At 41.0% G+C, this 23,960-nt stretch overlaps 1 protein-coding gene across 6 annotated transcripts in view; it reads left to right on the forward strand.

Annotated features, from left to right (window-relative positions):
* Positions 1–23,960, forward strand: part of HDAC5 (histone deacetylase 5) — a 136,027-nt gene that overhangs the window by 96,959 nt on the left and 15,108 nt on the right. For 5 of the 6 annotated variants that reach the window (XR_016312360.1, XM_089674529.1, XM_089674526.1 and 2 more), the window contains 13 exons: positions 4,080–4,212; positions 4,530–4,663; positions 6,405–6,582; positions 9,545–9,594; positions 10,331–10,438; positions 10,994–11,049; positions 11,311–11,398; positions 11,509–11,628; positions 14,334–14,431; positions 16,977–17,095; positions 19,760–19,893; positions 19,980–20,064; positions 22,723–22,870. Coding sequence is in view for 5 of the 6 variants with exons in the window: in XM_089674529.1 (XP_089530655.1) it covers positions 4,080–4,212; positions 4,530–4,663; positions 6,405–6,582; positions 9,545–9,594; positions 10,331–10,438; positions 10,994–11,049; positions 11,311–11,398; positions 11,509–11,628; positions 14,334–14,431; positions 16,977–17,095; positions 19,760–19,893; positions 19,980–20,064; positions 22,723–22,870 (1,451 nt within the window). In the remaining variant the exon portion in view is untranslated. The remainder of the gene's footprint in view (positions 1–4,079; positions 4,213–4,529; positions 4,664–6,404; positions 6,583–9,544; positions 9,595–10,330; positions 10,439–10,993; positions 11,050–11,310; positions 11,399–11,508; positions 11,629–14,333; positions 14,432–16,976; positions 17,096–19,759; positions 19,894–19,979; positions 20,065–22,722; positions 22,871–23,960) is intronic. The other variant, XM_089674528.1, reaches the window with a different exon arrangement.

Below are 23,960 nucleotides of genomic sequence, written 5' to 3' on the forward strand. Positions count from 1 at the left end.
AAACGCAGAACAGCTCCTAAACGTGAGTTTATCAGCTGCAGTGTACATGAGCCCTAAAGGTACAGCCGCTCCCAACATGAAATATTCTGCATATCTGTATACATATTCACCAATTACATTTTAGCATAAATTAAAGTTGAAGTCCAGCCAGACATAAAATGCACAAGCTACGGCAGATCTGTAAGCATTAATACCTTATTAAATGTATTCTTGTAAATGAAAGCAGGGTAAGTACCAGAATTTGGCATGGTGAAGAACCCAGCAGAGCTCAGACGGGGAGAGGGATGACCAACTGCCAATCAGTTGGCCTACAGTGCTCAGGTTCTAACAAAGCGCATGTTGATAGGTGAAGAGAGCAGAGTGGGATGAAAGAGCCTCCAGCAAGTAGCTACTACCCTAGGTTGGAACAATCCAACGCAGTTTTTTTTATTAATCTGTATTCCTATGGTACCCGGTTTACATATAAATTTTGTTATCCTTCCTTTGTGGTTTCAGTAGGAGGTGGGGAGGAGAGGCGATGGGACGAGTGTGGCTAGAATGCTTGAAGTATATGTGCTCATTATTGTTGGATGATTAGCTCAGACTTGTATTGTTACCAAGATTTTAAAATTCAATTTAATGAAATTATTTTTAAAAATGTAGCCGCTATTGGAATATTTGTTTCTGATGGATCTTGCCTTTAACTTGTCCATTTATAGGTACTGAGCTTCTATACTTTCTATCATCTCACATTCCCATGAATGATACTTTAAGTGTACCTGCAGCCAGTCCAAGCTTATGCCAGCCATAAATGGATCGAATCTCAGCCGGTTCAGCAGGGCCTGTCCAAATTTCGATCCATCTATGGGCAGGCAGGTTTTACAACCAGCCCTGTTGGAGTTTTTTGGGTGTGATTATTGCCGACGGCAATAGCCGCCGGCAGTAATCATTGTATCGTGACGTCAGGGAAGGCCCTCTGCTGGCAGAACACAATACTGCTGCGGGAGGGATCCCCCCCCCATCATCACTGTCTGTTTCGATGAGGGAATTGCCTAATGTATGGCCTGCCTAAGTAAACTGCTACTGGGGTGGTATAGAAGATAATTCAATGTGCTTGCTCACAGCCACAATTATCTTCCAGGGTGATAGTGCTCTGTCCTTGTCTTCCAATTGCTCTCCTTCCTTTTTGCCCTGTCACATATTTCTCTGGAGACCACCAGGGTTCCTCTAGAGCAGGGGTAGGCAAGCTGCGGATCTCCAGCTGTTGCAAGACTACAAGTTCCATCATGCCTCTGCAAGTCATAGCTCTAACTGTCAGTTTTGTAATGTTGCAATGCCTCATGGGAAATGTAGTTCCACAACAGCTAGCGAGCCGCAGGTTGCCTACCCCTGCTCTAGAGGTTTCCAGGGGTTCCTTGAACTGTTGCTTGCATGGTTCCAGAGCTAAGGCCATTTGGCAGAGTGACACCAGAGAACTTTTTAGCTGTCTATAAGGGTGGCATTCAGACCACTTCTGTAAGTGTGGCATTTTTCCAACTGGTCACGAATGTATGGGGCATTGCTCTCATTGACCCCCAGTAGATTGGTTTTAGCAGTGGTTTCTTGAGATCTGGAAACTATTTCAAGGGTTCCACTAAGGAAAAACAAAGTTGAGAAAGTAAGCGACCTTGCTTATCCGATCACCGTGCAGGCATATCCCACCATTATAACCATCAGTAAGTCTGCCCTGAGCAAGACATGCAACTGCTGTTGGACCCAGGGGCGGACTGACCATTCGAGCCCTCGGTCACTGGCCGAGGGCCCGGGGTCAGTAGGGGACCCCATGAGATGCCCCTGGTACCTTTCATTGGATTTTTCACAGGCTTTTTTGGGTGTGGGCGAGGACACAGTGGCCCCATTATCCCCTATTGCCCGGGGGCCCCATGAGTTGTCAGTCCGCCCCTGGTTGGACCCATGCATGCAGACAGGAAGTGGATACAATGAGGCTGTATGGGATCAGCAGCATAGAGATGCAAAAAAGGTGAAAATAGTATTTTCTGAAAGAGAGAAAAACAAATGGCTATGATACACAGTATGAATATATTAAACACCGGCACTTGACAAACAAAAAACAGCACAAATTGGAGCTGACGTCATTGAGACTTCTATTTGTCCGTTACTGTAAATAAATTTACATGTATGAGACATGGTGTTTTGGCAAACTAAATGTCATCCAATCAGTGTTTTCATCTATTATAAAGGACAAGTGTTTGAAAAATGAAAAATCCAATAAAACGTTCCATAGTACCAAACATTTAAAACATTTTGAAAACAGGATTTTTCTAAATTGTCAAGACAAAATAACTAGAGAGCTTGATTTTGAGATACAGTGAGGAACAGAAGTATTTGAACACCCTGCGATTTTGCAAGTTCTCCCACTTAGAAATCATGGAGGGGTCTGAAATTCACATTGTAGGTGCATTCCCACTCTGAGAGACAGAATTAAAAAAAAAATTCAGAAAATCACATTGTACGATTTTTAAAGAATTTATTTGTCTTGCACTGCTGAACATAAGTATTTGAACACCTGAGAAAATCAGTGTTAATATTTGGTGCAGAAGCCTTTGTTTGCAATTACAGAGGTCAACCGTTTCCTGTAGTTCTTGACCAGGTTTGCACTGCAACAGGGATTTTGGCCCACTCCTCCACACAGATCTCCTCTAGATCTGTCAGGTTTCGGGGCTGTCGCTGAGCAACACGGAGTTTCAGCTCCCTCCAAAGATGTTCTGTTGGATTTAGGTCTGGAGACTGGCTAGGCCACTCCAGAACCTTGATATGCTTCTTACGGAGCCACTCCTTGATTATCCTGGCTGTGTGCTTCGGGTCGTTGTCATGTTGGAAGACCCAGCCACGACCCATCTTCAATGCTCTGACTGAGGGAAGGAGGTTGTTGCTCAAAATCTCACAATAAATGGCCCCATTCATCCTCTCCTTAATACAGTGCAGTCGTCCTGTCCCCTTTGCAGAAAAGCACCCCCAAAGCATGATGTTACCACCCCCATGCTTCACAGTAGGGATGGTGTTCTTGGGATGCAACTCATCCTTCTTTTTCCTCCAAACACGGGAACCTTCCATGCAATGCATGATTTGAAACGATGACGGCGTAGTGTTCTACCGACAGTGACCCTTGAAACTGTGGTCCCAGCTTTCTTCATGTCATCGACCAGCTCCTCCCTTGTAGTTCTGGGCTGATTCCTCACCTTTCTTATCATCAGTGATACCCCATGAGGTGAGATCTTGCATGGAGCCCCAGTCCGAGGGAGACTGACAGTCATCTTTAACCTCTTCCATTTTCTAACAATTGCTCCAACAGTTGATCTATTTTCACCAAGCTGCTTGGTAATTGCCCCATAGCCCTTTCCAGCCTTGTGGAGGTCCACAATTTTGTCTCTGGTGTCTTTTGACAGCTCTTTGGTCTTGCCCATGGTAGTAGTTGGCGTCTGACTGACTGTAGGGTGGACAGGTGTCTTTAAAGAGCTCAGACAGGTGCTACTAAGTTAGATTGAGTGGAATAGAGGTGGACTTTTTAAAGGCACACTAATAGGTCTTTGAGAGCAAGAATTCTTGATATTTCTTAGGTGTTGTTCAAATACTTATGTTCAGCAGTGCAAGACAAATAAATTCTTTAAAAATCATACAATGTGATTTCCTGAATTTTGTTTTCAAATTCTGTCTCTCAGAGTGGGAATGCACCTACAATGTAAATTTCAGACCCCTCCATGATTTCTAAGTGGGAGAACTTGCAAAATCGCAGGGTGTTCAAATACTTTTGTTCCTCACTGTATATCTGATTCTGCTCTCCTTGCTGCCTTGTCTAGGCCGGGAGACTTCCCTACTATGAGGAGTTATGTTTTAAATGGAGTTTGACTGGTAGTTGGCACCAATAGGAATGTTATAAAGACTGTTTGAGTGGGGCATCTAAGGTCACCTGTCTGTTGGATTGGTTTTCAGAATATATAGGTGCTTAAAAGGTTCTCCTAAAAATGTTTATGCAAAAAAGGTATATAGGTAGGATTGCACATGAGAGGAATTAGTCTAATGTCTTCTCCCTGCTTCTTTAGCTGTTCCCAGATGCCCTCCCTCTCTATCAAGGCTCTCTTCCTCATTCGGCCCTAAGTCGGACCCAGTCCTCCCCGGCAGCTCCACTCACCTCCTGCAGTTCAGAGTCGCGACGCCGTGTCCTGAGCACTACAGGTCAGAGTTCATATCTCAACATTTGCCCCCTTGAACATACACACTAAGACAGTCCATTAACAAAAACTTCTGATCAAGCCTTCATAAGATCACTTTTACAGCTGATATAGTGCCCAGTAATGGTGTATGTAAACAAGAACATCAACTGTGTAGGGCAGGGTATCTCAGAGATTATATAACATGGTGCCAGCTTACGTAGTTGAGAATTCTCCATTATGTCAAGTCAAGTTCCTAGTGATTAGAGATCTGATTATCATTGAAAAGCACTGCCATTCAATTCTAAATAAGATATAGTTGTCATTTTATCCCTCCCCCAGGCTTAGTCTATGACACTCTGATGCTGAAGCACCAGTGTACCTGTGGGGACACCAATAACCACCCAGAGCATGCTGGGAGAATACAGAGTATCTGGTCCCGACTGCAAGAAACTGGTCTCCTCGGCAAGTGCCAGGTGAGCCTTTGCTGTTTTTGACTCTAAGTATTATTTTGTTTGGGTAGAATTTATCAGTGCCAAAGAATAATGGAATGTCTCTTAGAAAAGAACGATGCCAAAATACGAAGGCACTCAAATAAAGGGGCATATCTAGATGACAGTGAAAGCAGCATTTAAAGTATATAAGCTATAAATAAACTCACACTTTCTCTATGAGGGTTGGATATGCAAGTGTGATCGGAAAAGTGGCATATAAACATGCTTTCCCCAAGAATACAAGTTCATGCACTGGTGTTACCTCTTGGGTAAAGAGTTGTGATAGACCAAAAAAAAAAAAAAAGCCAATGAACGTTCATCCTGAAAATGATTTGCTAGCCATAGACATAAAGAGCATACTCTGATCAGACATAATGTATTATTTTTGTGTCTGTACCAATCATTCTCAACCCGGGTTACGCTGAACCCTAGGATTCCTTCAGAGGTTGCCAGGGGTTCCTTGAGCTGTAGCTGATTGACCTCTCATTTGATGGTACCTGCATAGTTCTGGGGTCAATGTCACCTGGCACAGCCGGCTGCAGGAATGATCTTTTTAGCTGTCTGTAAGGGTGGTATTCTAACCACCCCTGTAAGGGGGACATTCTTCATACTGGTCACCAATGTAAAGGGCATTTGTCCCACTGACCACCAATGAACTGGTTGCTCTGGAATAAAAAGATTTAGAAAGACCGTTCTATATGATCTTATAGACTAGCCAAAGATTGGCAAAGTAGCAAAATGTTGGCTTTCTTCTTCAGAGAACTATCTTGACATCGTTGTGGGGAAAATAGGTCATTGACATAACAGCCTGACTAACTCACTTTTCCCTCAATAAACTTCTGCCAGCGGTGGCTACCAAACACATAGACATCCAAATTGTCTCCAGACGATGTGTCAGTAGGATCAGATGAACATCATCTAATGCCTATAGGAACCCAAGGTTTGCCATAAATAAACAGATTTCTAAATGCTTTTGATAAATGATGAGATAATTGATGATTTTTGTTATAACTGCAATTTACTTACTACAGCCACAACTTTCCATGGGTTCATCTGATTTTATTTTGATACATGGTCACAGAAAAAAACCCCTTTCTTATGTGTTAAAGAATACTCCCTAAATAATTCCCAAAAACAGATATGCTTGTGTGTGCAACTACATGAAATACCTGCTGGATACTTCTATTTTTCAGGGACACCAGTGGTGATATCCCCACCAAAACCCCTGGTTTTGACCATACACTAATTCCAGTACAAAGATAAATGAGGTTTCCCAGGTGGATTCTCAATGCAGAATCAAATAACTTAAGAACCCAACTGTATGACAATGACACCTTGATTGTAGCCATGTGGGATGTAGCTCAAACACAAACTTCAGTGGGGAAATCTCACCTTATCAACTCAAAAAGAAGATGGTGCGTAATCCAAGACAGTGTCTCACCTTAGCAATTCAAGAAGAAGATGGTGGGTAATTCAAAGCAAATTGCCCACCCAATGGTATATCATATTTAGGGAGGGCAGGCTTTGAATTGATCAGAACATGTGAGAAATCTTTACAACCCTGACCACAGACTCTTACATGCCCCCTTTATTTTGAGTTTAAATGAATCATGTTTTTTTCTAAAATTGGGTAGTATACAACCATTCTAGGTTATGGGGAAGGATTATAAGTAAAGTTTTTCAGGTGGTGTTCACTAAGAGTGACATAAGTTTCTTGCCATAGCGCGTACGAGGAAGGAAAGCCACGCTTGATGAAATTCAGACAGTTCATGCTGAGCATCACACCCTATTATATGGGACCAGCCCGCAGAGCCGTCACAAGCTGGAAAGCAAGAACCTGCTGGGTGAGGAGCTGACTGTACAGACTCGTGATAACTCTGGGGCAATAAATGAAGAATGGGGTAGGGAATATACCAGAAATTGACTGTATATATCATATTGTATAATTGCAGCCTAGACATTTTTGTTGAGTGTTGGATGGGGTTAGCCTTCATCTCCTAATTCAATGATGGTGGTCACTAAAACAAAAAATGGAGGGATCTATCCAACAGAAGCACAGAAAGAAAAACACTTTTGTCGTATAGCGGGGAAAGGTTAGAAGAACCTTTGCCAAGATGTTGTTGTTGTCTGTGCCCCAATCATAAGATCCACATCACTTCTTGTATCAATGGCTACAACCGGTAGCAGATGAAATGAGGATAAATGCCCCATAGAAGGAAACAGTCTGCAATAAAAAAAAAACTGAAATAAATTTTACCTTTTTTGTCCAAAATTTACAAAAATGTTTTGGCTGGAATTACATTTTATCATACTTGATTCATGCATGGAGGCATAAAAAAAGTATTTCAATATTTACTGCATATCTTCCTATTTTACGCAGTTAATGATAATTGTGCAGCCTCAGCCTAGCTTCTTCAAGAAGAGAGGTCACCAAAGGTTGCCTACATTTTTCTCATAACAGGTTTCCATTGAGCTACATTAATGCTCAGAAATGTCCAAACAAAAGCATGTACTAAGGTGCAGCACATAGATATGAACTAGCCATATAATAATAATCAATAGGGTTGTCATTCAGTTAAACATGTATGAATTTTACTGCACCAAAGCTAACAAGTTTAAATATTCTTTAGAAGCTGTGCTCAAAAAGACAGATGACAAAGCACAGTTCACCAGTTTTCCTTGTAGGTTCCCTGCATCTAATCTTTTCCCTATTACTCATGTGCCATGCCTTTTTCTGCATGGCATCTCTGTGTGAAGGTGGCCATCTTGCTGGAGGACCTGAGCTTTGCTTCCTTATATCTGAGCTGCCCCTCATGATTGAGGATCTGATGACTGGTGCGGTTATGATAAAGAAGCAGCAGGAGAGGTGTAGAAAGCACAGATTCACAAAATAATTCCAAGGAAGAAGCAGGGAGATTCTTGCACTGCAGGTTTCCAGGTACAGCTCTCTCTCCAGCAAGGAAAACATTGAGCAGCACAGTAATGACTTTACCAAATCTCACTCCATATCTGGTGAAACATATCAGGATCTGCATATACACAGCTATGGTGCTCAAGGCACACAGGGGTGCCTTGGCACAGTTACATCAGGAAGTTATTATACAGGATTATTATTATACAGGATTTATCATTTGCATTTGCATTCCTCCTGAAAACTTCTCTTTTTTAGGAGGAATGCAAGAAAAAAGGTACATTTTTTAGGTTACTGCTTAGGCTCTGTCCTTGGACCCCTTCTCTTCTCCATCTACACCTCCTCCCTGGGCAAACTCATACAATCTCACGGCTTCAACTATCACCTCTATGCTGACGACACCCAAATCTACCTCTCCACCCCTCACCTCACCCCCACTATCTCCGCCCGCATCACTCACCTCCTAAATGACATCTCAGACTGGATGTCGCTACATTTCCTCAAGATTAACCTCTCCAAAACCGAGCTTCTCGTCTTTCCCCCTGCCCACACCCCCCCCCCCATCCTATCCATCATCACCAACAACTCCACTATCACTTCCGCCCCGCAAGCCAAAGTCCTTGGCGTCATTCTTGACGCGAACCTCTCCCTCCAACCGCATGTCAAATCACTCACAAACACATGCAGGCTCCATCTTCGCAACATTGCCAAGATCCGCTCCTTCCTCACCCCAGACACCACCAAACTTCTAGTACACTCCCTCATCATCTCACGCCTTGACTACTGCAACTCCCTCCTCACTGGCCTACCCAAGTGCAGGCTCTCCCCGCTCCAGACCATCCTGAACTCAGCTGCCAGACTCATCCACCTTACCACCCGCTCCACCTCTGCCACCCCCCTCTGCCTCTCCCTCCACTGGCTCCCGATTGCCCAACGCATCAAATTTAAACTCCTTACCCTGACCTACAAAGCCGTTCACAACACTGCCCCTGACTACCTCACCAATCTGATCACCAGGTACCACCCTACCCGTACCCTTCGCTCCTCACAGGACCTCCTTCTATCCTGCTCCCTGGTCTCCTCCTCCCATGCACGACTGCAGGACTTCTCCAGGTCCTCCCCCATCCTCTGGAACTCACTGCCCCAATCCATCAGACTGTCGCCTTCTCTATTCACATTCAGGCGCTCCCTCAAAACCCATCTCTTCAGGGAAGCCTACCCCACCCTCACCTAACGGCCATCCTCCCTCATTCCTCCTACCACTTCATCCCCCCCAGCCACTTCCTACTGTACCTTTACCCCCTCCCTCCTAGATTGTAAGCTCGTAAGAGTAGGGCCCTCTTACCCCTCGTACGCTGTCTGTCTTTGTTGTACTGTGCCATGTATTGTCCCCCCCTATTGTACAGCGCTGAGCAAACCCTTTGGCGCTATATAAACTCGTAGTAATAATAATAATAATAATAATAGGCACAGCTAACATTTCTAGATGCTCCCTATAACAAATCTTGACTTTTTTGAGCTCAGGTCCACTTAACTATTGTGGTCATAGAAAGAAACTGTGTAAAAGTGATCATTAGGAGGTATAATTGAATTCTAGCCTAAGGGCTAAACTACATGGCCTATTTTAATCTCTCGCTATGACCACTGCATTTAACCACTTGCTGGCATTCACCTCATTGGGCTAGAACTATGCAGGCAATTTTTTTTGTAGCGCAGTTGTTTTTCTAAACTTGATGTAAATTAACCACAAGTAGCAACTGATTAATAAAGAGAAGGGACAAATGGCTCCCTATGGATTAAGCAACAGAGCAGAAAAGTTATGTTGTTTACATCAGAATTTCTAAAAATTAACCTATACTTTTGCATATAACCTTCGTTATAGTTTATCATAATGTAGAACACAAAATATATTAAAACTTTTTTTTTCCATCATTTTACCACTTGTCTTTTAGGACCTCTTTCTCAGAAGATGTATGCAGTTCTACCCTGTGGGGGGATTGGGGTAAGTTCTAGGAACTCATGTGCAAAGATCTCACCAATAGTTTCTTCAAGACATATCAGAAACCATTAGATGGCTTTACACTCTAGCGTCAACCAACCACTAAATTGGAGGTTTGGGTCGACTCGCCCTTTAGGCAAATTTCTGGTATACTATCCTCTGGAATAATTTTCTTATAATACTTTGAAACAAGATGAATGCTTCAGGTAGGACAAGGGAAATTCTTGAAGGCACCACGCATTTTGAGGTATAACAATGCTGAGGACCAAGTTCTGGTCCTTTTATTTATTTTTACTGGTGGCCCAAAAAAGCATTTTTGTGACTAGTCTTTGTGGAGGAAAACACAATTGACTCAGTCATGTGACCTGTGATATCATAGTCAGATCCAAGATTTGGTAAGAGGTTGCATGAGTATTTATGGCTGTAATAGTACATGCAGTAACTTCTCTGCAAAGAGGTGAAAGTTATCTAATAGTCTATTGTAATATAATGGTAATATCTAACTGTATATTGTAATGTGATAGCAGTCTCTTACAGTCTATTGTAATTCTTTAGCAGTCTCTAACAGCCTATTTGGTGAGCTCTGGGGTCCTGATGTTGTTTACAAGGGGAGGCATATACCCTCCCTCTTCCCTTTCTAGAAATACCCCTTAAATCAGTAATATGAAACCTTTTTTAACGTTTTTTACTGTGGGTTTACTTGCCTTTTAAAATGTATTGAATGTCTTTTGGGTGGCAGGTGGACAGTGACACTGTATGGAATGAGCTACACTCCCCAGCTGCTGTCCGAACAGCTGTTGGTTCCCTACTTGAGCTTGCATTCAAAGTGGCATCTGGAGAGCTGAAAGTGAGTAAATATCCTTAACCAAACATTATTATTATAAAAATGAGCAATTCAGAGAGCCTCCATCCCTAGCAATTTTATAGGCTGATTTCCTTCATTGACCTTGCCCTGTCTTTGATATAAAAAGTGATGGAAAGTCCAAAATTTTAGTCGTCACAAGAACAAGAGGTGAAGGGAAATCTTCATTCTGGTAGCAACTAAGGGTTTTCTGTTGTGTCTCCATGACAGGAAGTAAAATAAAATCTTCCTGATGGAACACATACAGCAAAATACCCTAATGGGTCTTAACCATTGACTACAAAACAAAAAAAGCTTGGATTTTACATACATTTTCATCTAAATAATTAAATAGCAAGGTGGGCAGATTCTGTTTTACAGCACTCTTAAAGTCAGGTTATTCTGACCAGAGCAAGGGGTTTATATTACATGTACAGTATATGTGTTTAATAGATTGTCAATAATGTTCCTTTAGCAGGAATTATTTCTATAACTTTGCATCTTTTATTCTGGAAAGTGTCATGGTGTGATTTCCAATGTTTGTAATTTCACTTCCTGCAGAATGGATTTGCAGTTATCCGTCCCCCAGGACACCATGCTGAGGAATCGGTTGCCATGTGAGTATAGGGTGGAGGGGTCCCATTTTAGGGACCCCTCCTCAGTAATGGGGGGTTCACTTCTCTTCCATTCCTGCTTTTCTTCCTGAAAAGGCAGTCTCATCTCATTCTTGTTACCTTCAATTGTCCCGTTGTGTATGTCTTCTTTTGTATCTCATCGTCTTCCGCTGTCATCCCTCCTCCGCCTCTGGATCCCTCTTCCCTTTGTCCCGGACCACACTCACCATCACTGACCCTCTATCCCCTCTCCTCTTCCTTTAGGGGTTTCTGTTTTTTTAACTCTGTAGCTATCGCTGCCAAATTGCTCCGCCAGAAGATGAATGTGGGCCGAATCCTGATAGTGGATTGGGTGAGTTAGTAGAAGTACGGTCAGTGGACTTCATTGTAGCTTAGATAAGACAGTCCAATAACTTTGCCATTAGACCATTGCACTTTAAGCAAACTGTATTTTCCTTGCAGGATATTCACCATGGTAATGGAACACAACAAGCCTTCTACAGTGACCCCAATGTCCTTTACATGTCTCTCCATCGTTATGATGATGGCAACTTTTTTCCCGGTAGTGGCTCTCCTGAGGAGGTGAGTTAAAGCTTTTGGGTGCCCTTTTGATTTCTGGATGAGCAGCTTTTATTAATACTCTAATTATTCTAGATTCCTAGTGCCCAATCTAAGGCATGTGGCCCTTTGGCACTTATTGTACAGCCTTCAGAGTCCCTGTAGACCAGGGGTGTCCACACTATGGCCCTCCAGCTGTTGAAGTACTACAAGTTCCTTCATGCCTCTGACTCTGGGATTCTTGCCTGTGGATGTCAGAGTCTTGCAAGGCCTCATGGGACCTGAAGTTCCGCAACACCCGGAGGGCCATAGTTTGGAAACCCCTGCTGTAGACAGTCTGTGTTGATTTACTCTTTTACACTTTCTTTTTTCTGTGCTTTCTGCCTTTTTCATCTTTGGGATTTCTTTTCCTCCGATCTTTTACAATATATTTTGCTGTGGCACAAGTCATTTCTAAGGGGACTGTAGAAGGCACAAATGTGGGAGCATTGATTTGTAAAGGTGCTGTAAAAGCAGTAATCTCTAGCAATCTCATGTAATAGGTCTTCATACTATGTCTCCTGAATCATGTCTTCAGATTTCAACAGCTCTTGTTCACAGTCTTTGACCGCCTCCTATAGCATGTCTGCATTTCTGTAGTATTGCAAATACTAGATATTATGTGCAGCCCTCTAGTGATGTCAGGGTCACCACTTAAGGCCCCCTACATCAAGAAAGTTGACCACTACAGCTCTAGATGGACAAAAATATGTAGGCAACTATACAAATTATTGAGTTAAGGTGTTTTTTTAGTTTAGGTAATTGTTAATATTACAACATACAAAAACATTTTCGACAATTGTGCTCTTTGAACCTTATGTTGGGGAAGGTCTTTTTCTGCTCCAACATGACTGTGCCCTTATAAACAAAGCCAACTCTATCAAAACATGTTTGGTCTGGAGGAATACAAGTCTTGACCTCAACCCTAATAAAAAGCTTTTGGGATTAATTGGAATGCCAGGACCTGACCTCACAAATGCTCTCTTTTGGCTGAATTCGCACACACACTTCAAAAATATGTATGGAGGCGTGGAGCCTCAAAGTAGGAAAGGAGGGGGCAACTCCATATTAATGCCCATGGTTTTGGAATGTTATGTCCACAAAGCTCAAGTAGGTGTGATATAGTATGACTTAGTGAGGTCATTCATTATTTGAAAAACAGGTGGCAATTATTGCCCTTATTTAAGGAAGGAAGGCAACAAATATTGTACATGCTGGTTACAGTGCATTTCTCTCTGAAATTTTGAGGAAAATGGGTCGTTCCAGACATTGTTCAGAAGAACAGCGTACCTTGATTAAAAAGTTGATTGGAGAGGGGAAAACATATAAAGAAGTGCAGAAAATGATAGGCTGCTCAGCTAAAATTGTCACAAATGCTTTAAAATGGCAACCAAAACCTGAAAGACGTGGAAGAAAGCGAAAAACTACTATTTGAATGGATAGAAGAATAGCCAAAATGGCAAGGATTCAGCCAACAATCAGCTCCAGGAAGATCAAAGAAGGTCTAAAGTTACCTGTGAGTACTGTTACAATTAGAAGACGCCTATGTGAAGCCAAGCTATCTGCAAGAAGCCCCCGCAAAGTCCCACTGTTGAAAAAAAGACGTGGTGAAGAGGTTACAATTTGCCAAATAGCACATGGACTGGCCTAAAGAGAAATGGCGCAACATTTTGTGGACTGATGAAAGTAAGATTGTTCTTTTTTGGGTCCAGTGGCTGGAGACAGTTTGTCAGACGACCCCCAAACACTGAATTCAAGCCACAGTACACTGTGAAGACAGTGAAGCATGGTTGCGCAAGCATCATGATATGGGGATGTTTCTCATACTACGGTGTTGGGCCTATTTATCGCATACCAGGGATCATGGATCAGTTTGAATACATCAGAATACTTGAAGAGGTCATGCTGCCTTATGCTGAAGAGGAAATGCCCTTGAAATGGGTGTTCCAACAAGACAACGACCCCAAACACACCAGTAAACATGCAACATCTTGGTTCCAGACAAACAAGATTGACGTTATGGAGTGGCCAGCCCAATCCCCGGATCTTAATCCAATAGAAAACTTGTGGGGTGACATCAAAAATGCAGTTTCTGAGGCAAAACCAAGAAATAGAGAAGAACTGTGGAATGTAGTCCAATCATCCTGGGCTGGAATACCTGTTCACAGGTGCCAGAAGTTGGTTGACTCCATGCAACACAGATGTACAGCAGTTCTCAGAAACAGTGCGACTACAACCAAATATTCATTAAGTGATTCAAAGGAAAGCAAAATCTTCAAACATTTTTCAGTTTATATAGTGAATGTTTGAGTTTATAAAGAAGAATACAAACACTGCTATTTTTTTGAACCGTCTAGTATTCACTTTTCTTCAATTTTTTTAGAGGAACAATACAAATTTGATATATTTTTCTTCATGTTTTGATTTGGAATAGAATGTGTAGTGTTCCCAATGCATTTGTGTGTATGGAAATAAAAGCTATTAGAAGGATTTTGAGCTTTATTCACTTTTTTCAACACCCTGCTATTATTTTGAACACAACTGTATATCCCTTTCCTTTTGTCCAGTAAAGATGGCAGTTCCTCAGAAGCTAAGTTCTGAATGCACTTTATTAGATATGTATTTTAGGGATGAATAAGTAAAAAATGGTATTTGTTACACAGTTCAAATACCTAGTGTTTCTTTCACAGGTTGGCACCGGTTGTGGCGCGGGATACAATGTGAACATTGCATGGACAGGAGGTGTGGAACCCCCTGTTGGGGATGCTGAATATCTTGCTGCTTTCAGGTATTTTCTTGTGTTTAACAACTGAAGATATCAAAATGTATAATTATCCTTATGATTGTGATCAATTAATAAGTTAAGCTCAAAGAGTGCCTTGTGTTTCAAAGGAATGCTAGTCAGAACTCCAACTAAAACATTTATTTTAATTCTATACAGAGAGGGGAACAGTTAGAAACGCCTACTGTTTTTCATTGCCACCTGTGTCCCCATTGAGGAGATTTATGGGCATGCCCTACCCCAATGACAGGTTGTTTCACGGGGAAAATTATATAAAAAAGGCACATTAATTTAAAAAAGCAGGTAGAGACATTCTCCCCACCCCCTGCACGGGCGCAGATGTGCCATAGGGTGTGGATTCTAAGAAAGCCCTGCGGTGCATCTGCACATGCCTCTAATTCCCTGGCGGTCTGCATATGTACAGGGTTTCCTACACACATGCAAAAGTCTGCTTCCAGGGAAGTCCAAAGCCTTCCGTATCTTTCGCCTGCATGGATTAAGCTCAATAATGGTGGCACCAAAGAGGGAGAGCAAGGTCTGTACAGAGCAGAACTGAAGTTCCGCTTTAATACATAGTCATCAATAAAAAGTTGACAGTTCTGACTTTTGGAGTCATTAAACTTTTTGAATAAAGGACCAGCTCCGGGTCATTTAGACTGTTTATGGGCAAGACTCTGGTCAGTGGTCTGCCATAGTAAAAAATGCCCAGTGTCAGTGAAAGTGAAAACTACCCTAACATCGGTGGTCCGTAGAAGGAAAGAATTCCAAATGTCAGTGGTAGGGAAAAATTCCCTAGTGTTGATGGTCAGTGAGAGTAGGAATGGTGCCCCATGAGTGATTATAGGAACAGTTCACCCTTTATTGGATATAAGGGAGAGGAATAGTTCCAATACCCAATTGTTGGTGTTATCGGGAGGAACAGTGCCTCATCAGTGGGAGACATAATACCCCATTGTTTATGTCAATGGGAGGAACAGTGCCCCATTGCTGATGTCAGTTCAAGGATTAGTGACCCATTGTTGGTGCCATTGGTAGGAACAGTGCCCATCATTGGTTTCAGTGGGAGGAATAGTGCCCCATTGATGGTGGTGATGGGATAAGTAATGTTCCCCCAGATAAAGTAATAGTGCAGCGCTAAAAGGTATATCATAAATAAATCAGTACAAGGAATCATTGATATGAACATAGATATGAATAACTCCAGAGGGTGTCAAATAACTAAATATGCGTTGAAGGGAATACTCTGGAAATGCAAAAGAGTTCAAATAGATATGATCATATTAGGATTGTTGTCCTGCTGGAAGGTGAACCTGTGCCCTAGTCTCAAGGCTTTTGCAGACCAGGGGCGTACAATCTAAGGTCCCTAACTTACAGAACAGGTTTTCTTCTAAGATTGCCCTGTATTTGGCTCCATACATCTTCCAATCAACTCTGACCAGCTTCCCTATCCCTGCTGAATAAAAGCACCCCCACAACATGATGCTGCCACCACCATGTTTCACGGTGGGGATGGTGTGTTCAGGGTGATGTGCAGTATAGTGTTATGCTTTTAGGCCAAAAAGTAAAATTTTGGTCTCATCTGACCAGAGCGCCTTCTTCCACATGTTGGCTGTGTCCCCCACATGGCTTCTCGTAAACTGCAAACTGGACTTCTTATGGCTTTATTTCAACAATGGCTTTCTACTTGCCACTCTTCCATAAAGGCCAGACTTGTGGAGTGCACAACTAATAGTTGTCCTGTGGACAGATTTCCCCATCTGAGCTGTGGATCTCTCTTGGCTGCTTCTCTGATTAATGCTGTCCTTGCCCGGAATGTCAGTTTAGGTGGACGGCCATGTCTTGGTAGGTTTGCAGTTGTGCCATATTCTTTCCATTTTCGAATGATGGATTGAAAAGTGCTCCGTGAGATGTTCAAAGCTTGAGATATTTTTTTTATAACCTAACCCAGCTTTAAACTTCTCCACAACTTTATCCCTGACCTGTTGTGTTCCTTGGCCTTCATGATGCTGTTTGTTCACTAATGTTCTCTAACAAACTTCTGAGGGCTTCACAGAACAGCTGTATTTATACTGAGATTAAATTACACACAGGTGGACTCTATTTACTAATTAGGTGACTTCTGAAGGCAATTGGTTCCACTAGATTTTAGTTAGAGGTATCAGAGAAAAGGGGGCTGAATACAAATTCACGCCACACTTTTCAGATATTTATTTGTAAAAAATTTTGAAAACCATTTATCATTTTCCTTCCACTTCACAATTATGTACCATTTTGTGTTGGTCTATCACACAAAATCCCAATAAAATACATTTAAGTTTTTGGTTGTAACATCACAAAATGTGAAAAATTTCAAGGGGTATGAATACTTTTTCAAGGCACTATAATTATTCTTATCCCAAAGTACTTATAGAAAATATGGATTAAAATGATTGCTTTATACAATAAATCCTATCCCCACCCTATTCAAGCTTTAGAAAAATATCTTGCATAGAGTTTTTGCTTGACAAAGATGTATTTGCTTTCTAACATTGCTGCTCTTCTCATTTATTAGAACGGTGGTCATGCCCATAGCTCAGGAGTTCTCCCCTGACTTTGTCCTGGTCTCTGCAGGATTTGATGCAGTGGAGGGACACCAGAGCCCACTCGGAGGATACTCTGTTACAGCAAAATGTAGGTCTGAGTACAATCACCTGCATTCTTGTATTATTTTTTTTTCTCTATGTAGTGTTTTGCCAGTGTTATGGCAAGTATTGCCTTTGTTCTTCATTCAATTACGTCTACTTGTTTAGCTTTTCTTCCTGGAATTTCCAATCATGTGTTCAGTCTGTGATAATGAAATATCTGTAATTAAACAGCTAGTAAATTAAATTTTTAACAGGAACCTCTGGGGCTCTCACCTTGATCCTGGCTTTACTACCTAGTAACATAAGCTGGCCATATATGGGTACAATTTCAAAGGAAAATTCATAGGAAAATAATGTTTTAAGAAACTTTGATCATTTTTCTAATCATTAGTGGGTCCAAACGATATTCATTTTTGAGCTTATGGATTCAAAAATTCAAAGTAACAGGTTGGGAATTTTTTTTCAAATGAACAAATTCCTAACATTAATTGTGGTTTTCATTCGATAAAGTCCATTAATTCCAAAATCAAATGTTAAAAGCAAATAAAGCCTTTCGAATGGAATTCAAAAGCTCTGTGAATTTTCATACAAATTTTCCTAGGAATTTTTGCTCGAAATTATATCCATCTATGGCCATCTTCACTGACCTATACCCAGCATGCTGGTAGGGCTCAACTATGGCCATATCAGATTGGGCAACTGCTCTGGGGCCCAGAACTACACTGCCTGGCTAAACTATAATTTAGCCAGGCAGCAATAGTAGTTGTTGAATACATTTGAATGAAATTTTTGTATGTTTGTTTGGCAACCTGTATACTGTTGCTATGAAAACATTGGTAATCTGCATCACTAGAGGACTTGCCTTACAAATGGAGATTAGAGAGGCAGGGGTCCCTTTATGGGTATGCATGCTGGATGGGAGTTGTGACTTTCTAGATGTAAATGGTGGAACAATTTTCCTGGATCAGTGACTAACAAGTCAGAAATGGCACCTCCAATACCTGTACCCTTACAGGTTTCCTTTAATAAGGGAAACCTCTATATTGTTGTTAGCAGATAAAAAGTTTTGATTATGACAAAATTTGCTTAAAAGTATATATGTGTGTGTGTGTGTATATACATACATACATACATACATACATACATACATACATACATACACACACGCACTGCTCAAAAAAATTCAAGGAACACTTTGAAAACAGATCTCAATAAGGGAAAATATCATGCTGGATATCTATACTGATATGGACGGGATAATGTGTTAGGAACGTGTCATTGCAGCAACTCAAAATGGTCCTCAGTAGTTTGTATGGCCCCCACGTGCTTGTATGTATACCTGACAACGTCGGGGCATGCTCCTAATGAGGCAACGGATGGTGTCCTGGGGTATTTCCTCCCAAATCTGGACCAGGGCATCACAGAGGTCCTGGACAGTCTGAGGTGCAAACAGGTGGCATCAGATGGACCAAAACATGATATCCCAGAGGTGTTCTATTGGATTTAGGTCAGGTGAGCGTGGGGGCCATTCAATGGTATCAATTCCTTCATCCTCCAGGAACTGTCTGCATACTCTCGCTACATGAGGCCGGGCATTGTTGTGCACCAGGAGAAGCCCAGGACCCATTGCACCAGCATAGGGTCTGACTGTGGGTCCAAGGATTCCCGATACCTAATGGCAGTCAGGGTGCCACTGTCTAGCCTGCAGAGGTCTGTGTGTTCCTCCATGGTTATGCCTCCCCAGACCATCACTGACCCACCACCAAAATGGTCATGCTGAATGATATTACAGCAGAACAGTCTTTACGGCTTCTCCAGACCCTTTCATGTCTGTCACATGTGCTCAGGGTGAACCTGCTCTCATCTGTAAAAAGCACAAGGCACCAGTGGTGGACCTGCCAATTCTTGTGTTCAATGGCAAATGCCAATCAAGCTCTATGGTGCCGGGCAGTGAGAACAGGGCCCACTAGAGGATGTCAGGCCCTCAGGCCACCCTCATGAAGTCTGTTTCTGATTGTTTGGCCAGAGACATTTACACTAGTGGCCTAGTGTGCATGTTCTCCCTGTGCCTGCATGGTTTTCTTCCCACACTCCAAAGACATGCTGGTAGGTTAATTGGCTCCTGTCTAAATTGTCCCTAGTATGTGTATGTATGAATGTAAGTTAGGGACCTTAGATTGTATGCCCCTTGAGGGTTAGGGACTGATGTGAATGTACAATATATATGTAAAGCACTGTGTAAATTGATGCCGCTATATAAGTACCCTTAATAATAATAATAATAATTTGCCTATAAGTGGAATTTTAAGAAGTTGGTTGGACAAATGGAGGCCAATATACACCAAAGTTTTTCCTAATGTTGCAATGGAAAAGATGAATGGTTTACCTTGCTCCTGAATTCTACCTCAGTCTGTTCACCTTTGTGATATCTACATGTTAAGTAGCACATGCCCAAAGCAACCGATCAGTCATTAAATATATGTTCCCATTTTCTACTCTACTCTACAAAGAACTAGAATCTGGTTGGTTTGAAAAAAAAATTCTTTCTGGTTTTCAGGTATAGAGGTCTGTGTGTTTTTTACACTGAATCATCCAAAAGGGACAAACTCAGATTTAAAATGTTTAAACTTTTTGTTTCACAATTCTGTTCCTTTTACTCATGGTATTTATGTTCCTAAATCTTTTCAACTTTTTTATATGGCTCTTTTAGGTTTTGGTCACCTTACCGCGCAGTTGATGTCTCTGGCGGGTGGAAGAGTTGTCATGGCTTTGGAAGGCGGTCATGACTTAACAGCCATCTGTGATGCCTCTGAGGCTTGTGTATCGGCTCTTTTAGGCATGGAGGTGAGAAAGGGGCAGACCTCTAAAAAGAGCAAAATTGATGAGTTTTTGTTGCCCTGCTTTCTAAATGCTCTCTTACTTCTTTACAGCCTGCGCCATTTGATAACAGCGTCTTGCAGCAAAGGCCCAGCGACAACGCACTGAGCACACTAGAAAGAGTCATTGCTATCCAGAGTGAGTGATGGGATGCGGGTTGTGGTCATATCACAATAGATGATCCGATGCATATATAAACCCCTATGGGAACACTCCGGGTACTAATCAAGCAATTGTACAATGGGTATAAAAGCTAGCAGCCGTTGTCCTAAAGAACCTGGATTTTTCAACCTCATCTCTGAAAACCTTCAACCACAGAGATGCAGGGCTTTCAAATTTTAATACAACATTGCTTTATGTGTATTCCAGCCCTGTCTGGAGCCTAAGTTGGGAGCCTGGCCTAAACATCAGCATCACACTGGTTCTCATCACTGCTTGGAGGGGATGCATGTTAGATATGTGTGATTTGTTTCAATACAAATTAAAATTCAGATGAAACATTCATTATTCGAAGATTCAGATGCATCCGAATCTCCAAATCACAATAGTAACAAATTTCAACTAATCCAAAATAAATACTAAAGAAAACAACAAATTAATTTGTATTCTTTCATTTAATTCTGATGACTTGAGATAGTTTGGGCCTTTTGTTAATGTTTGAAGCATTTCTAAATAACATAACGAATGATCCGAACTGGTTTGGATCCATTTGTATTTATTCTAGTGAGCATAGCATGAATATTCTAGTAAGATTCTTTTTGTATTAGGAGTAAACTTGAGAGATCATTCCTTTAAAATATGTGCGCGGCCCAACAAACAAAGTCAGTGGTAAATGAGGAAATTGGTTATTTATTTATTTCAGGTACTTATATAGCGCCATCAATTTATGCAGCGCTTTACATATATATTGTACATTCAGATCAGTCCCTAACCCTCAAGGGGTGTACAATCTAAGGTCCCTAACTTACATTCATACATACACATACTAGGGACAATTTAGACAGGAGCAAATTAACCTACCAGCATGTCTTTGGAGTGTGGGAGGAAACTGGAGTACCTGGAGGAAACCCACGCAGGCACAGGGAGAACATGCAAACTCCAGGCAGGTGGCGCCGTGGTTGGGCTTTGAACCAGCGACCCTAGTACTGCCAGGCAGATGTGCTAACCACTTAGCCACTGTGCCGCCCAGTTCAACTCACTATAAAAAAATGCGCTACATATGAAATGGAAACATGCTAAAATAAATACAGTAAGGTATAAAAGTGAAATAAGATGATTTCTACTTGTTGTGTTTGGGTTGGATGGAGGTGGATTCATCAGAATCAATGAACCATAACATAACGAATGAATCTGAAATTAATTTTGTTACTTTTGGATGCATGCGACTCCAGTCAATATAATCCAATCAGCTCATTCCATTTCTTTTTGTGGGGTTGACTAGCAGGGATAACTCAGACTGCATAAGTAATCACCCGAAATAACGGATTAACATGTTAAAACGAATATAGCCAATCTTCCGAAATAACTTCCGAAAATACGAATTGATTCAGAACAAAGAATATATGAAACAAATCCGAATATAAGAAACGAATTCCGAAAATGAATCATCATAACATAACGAATATAATGAAACAAAATGATTTATTTATTATTTTATTGTTATTACAGGTACTTATATAGCGCTAATATAAAAAGCAGGTGCAGCGCTGAGATCAAAATATCAAATATTATTATACAGTATTTATAAATCACCTCCATCTGGTGAGTGCGGTCAATATTATTTTTCACGTGGTGATTAGGTGGAAGCACATTTTGGAACATTGTTTTGAAAATCCTTTTGGGAAAATAAGGACTTATGTTTGAAATATTATATATATATTTTTGCACTGACATTTATTTATTTGTGATTATTTTTATGTATTTAATTTTTGCGCTGTTTTTTGTGTTATTCAATAAAGCACCAATAGTTCGCTCAGCGCTGTACATTACAGAGGGGGACAGAATATGTGACAGAACAGAAATATAACAATTTAGTAAATTTAATCACTCCTGCAATTTTTTGACTTATTACACTTTATTGTTATATTTGATATTTTGATCTCAGCGCTGCACCTGCTTTTTATATTATTGATTTGGAAGTTTTTTTGGTACCTTTTTTGGTGTCACAGCAGCTTACCTATAGCGCTCACTTTACCATTTTGTGCTTTTACTTATATAGCGCTGTCAATTTAAGGAGCACTTTACATATATATTGTACATTCACATCAATCCATAACCCTCAATTAACCTACCAGCATGTCTTTGGAGTGTGGGAGGAAACTGGAGTACCCACGCAGGCACAGAGAGAACATGCAAACTCCAGGCAGGTGGTGCCATGGTTGGCATTCAAACCAACGACCCTAGTACTGCCAGGCGGAAGTACTAACCATTTAGCCACTGTGCTGCTCCCATATCTAATGACTAAATCGAAAATTAAACAAATTCTCCATTGTGCAATCTCTAATATGTGCAATCACATACTATGATATCAACAACAGTGCCTTTTTTAATCTCCTAGATTGTAAGCTTAAAAGAGCAGGGCCCTCAATCCCCTCATGTTTTGCATTGTATTGGTATTGTTCTGTCACATGTTCTGTCCCCCTTTGTAATGTACAGCGCTGAGCGAACTATTGGCGCTTTATAAATACTGTATAATAATAATAATAATAATAATAATAATAATATAAATGTTAGGTTCTCTTTAAAATGGGCCTTCAAGAGTCTGGCAAGAAACTTTCAGTTGGCTTTCTTTTACAGGAAAACACTGGAGCTCCTTAAACAACATGACTGTGGGTCATTCCCTTTTGGAAGCACAGAGAGGAGAAGCAGAGGAGGCGGAAGCTGTTTCTGCATTGGCCTCATTATCCGTAGATGCAGAACAAAGCAATACAGACTGTATCTCCAGGTAAGCATGGACAGCAGAGACAACAATGGACAAAGCCTATCTACACATTAATGGAAAAGGATGTCAACAGAGGTGGAGTGTTAAATGGGTTTTGTAGCACAAATGTTTGAAAAGGCAAAAACCATGGTATGCTACACACAGCAGTAGGTGCTAAATGGGAGGTTCTGTTCTGTCATTTACATTTGAACCCCAGGCAAGCAGGTAAATAAACAGCTGTACACATTTGTGAACTGTCTTGCCTGCCAAAAACAACAATTTTGTTCATCCAGATCCAGGCACAGGTTCACGACTTCCACTGCATTTAGGCAGTCAAGCTTGGTCAAAGACATAACCTAAACAGGCCATAAAGGAGTCAAAAAGCCGAAAATTCTTGGTTGCTCGTTTTTTGCATCATTAACCACTTCCTGACCGGACACTTTTACCCCCTTCCTGTCCAGGGCAATTTTCAGCTTTTAGCGCTATCACACTTTGAATGACAATTGCGCAGTCATGCAATACTGTACCCATATGAACTTTTTACCATTTTTTTTGAGACAGATAAAGGTTTATTTTGGTGGTATTTATTCACCGCTGGGATTTTTATTTTTTTGCTATGTAAATGAAAAAGTCCAAAAATTTTGAAAAAAAGTGTTTTTCTTATAAAATTTTGCAAATAAATAATCTTTCATCATAAATCTTGGCCAAAATGTATTCCGTTATATTTTTAGTAAAAAAACAAATAAGCCAAATTAGTTTATAACCAAAAATTATCATTTTTAAACTTTTTTTTACATTTTTATTTTATTTTTTTATATTATTATTTATGGGTTTTTTTTTACATACTGTCACCCTAGCAGTACAATGTCACCATGGTGACACTGTACTACTTGTGGGGGGTGATAAAGATTTTTTTTTTTTTTTTACAGTGATTGCTTTTACACCCATATAGAATGTAAAAGCAATCATTTCTCTTTCTCTCTGTCTGCATTCTTGCAGCTAATTGAGAAATACTGAGTGAGCTGTGATTGGTCACACCTTGTCACATGGTACAAGGCTGTTGTGAAAAGCCTTGTACCATGTGACCTCTGTGATCATTCACAGATTTCACACG

The sequence above is a fragment of the Staurois parvus genome, unplaced genomic scaffold, assembly GCF_062004578.1.
Source record: "Staurois parvus isolate SC_StPar_1 unplaced genomic scaffold, SC_StPar_1.0 ptg000151l, whole genome shotgun sequence".
NCBI classification, from domain to species: domain Eukaryota; kingdom Metazoa; phylum Chordata; class Amphibia; order Anura; family Ranidae; genus Staurois; species Staurois parvus.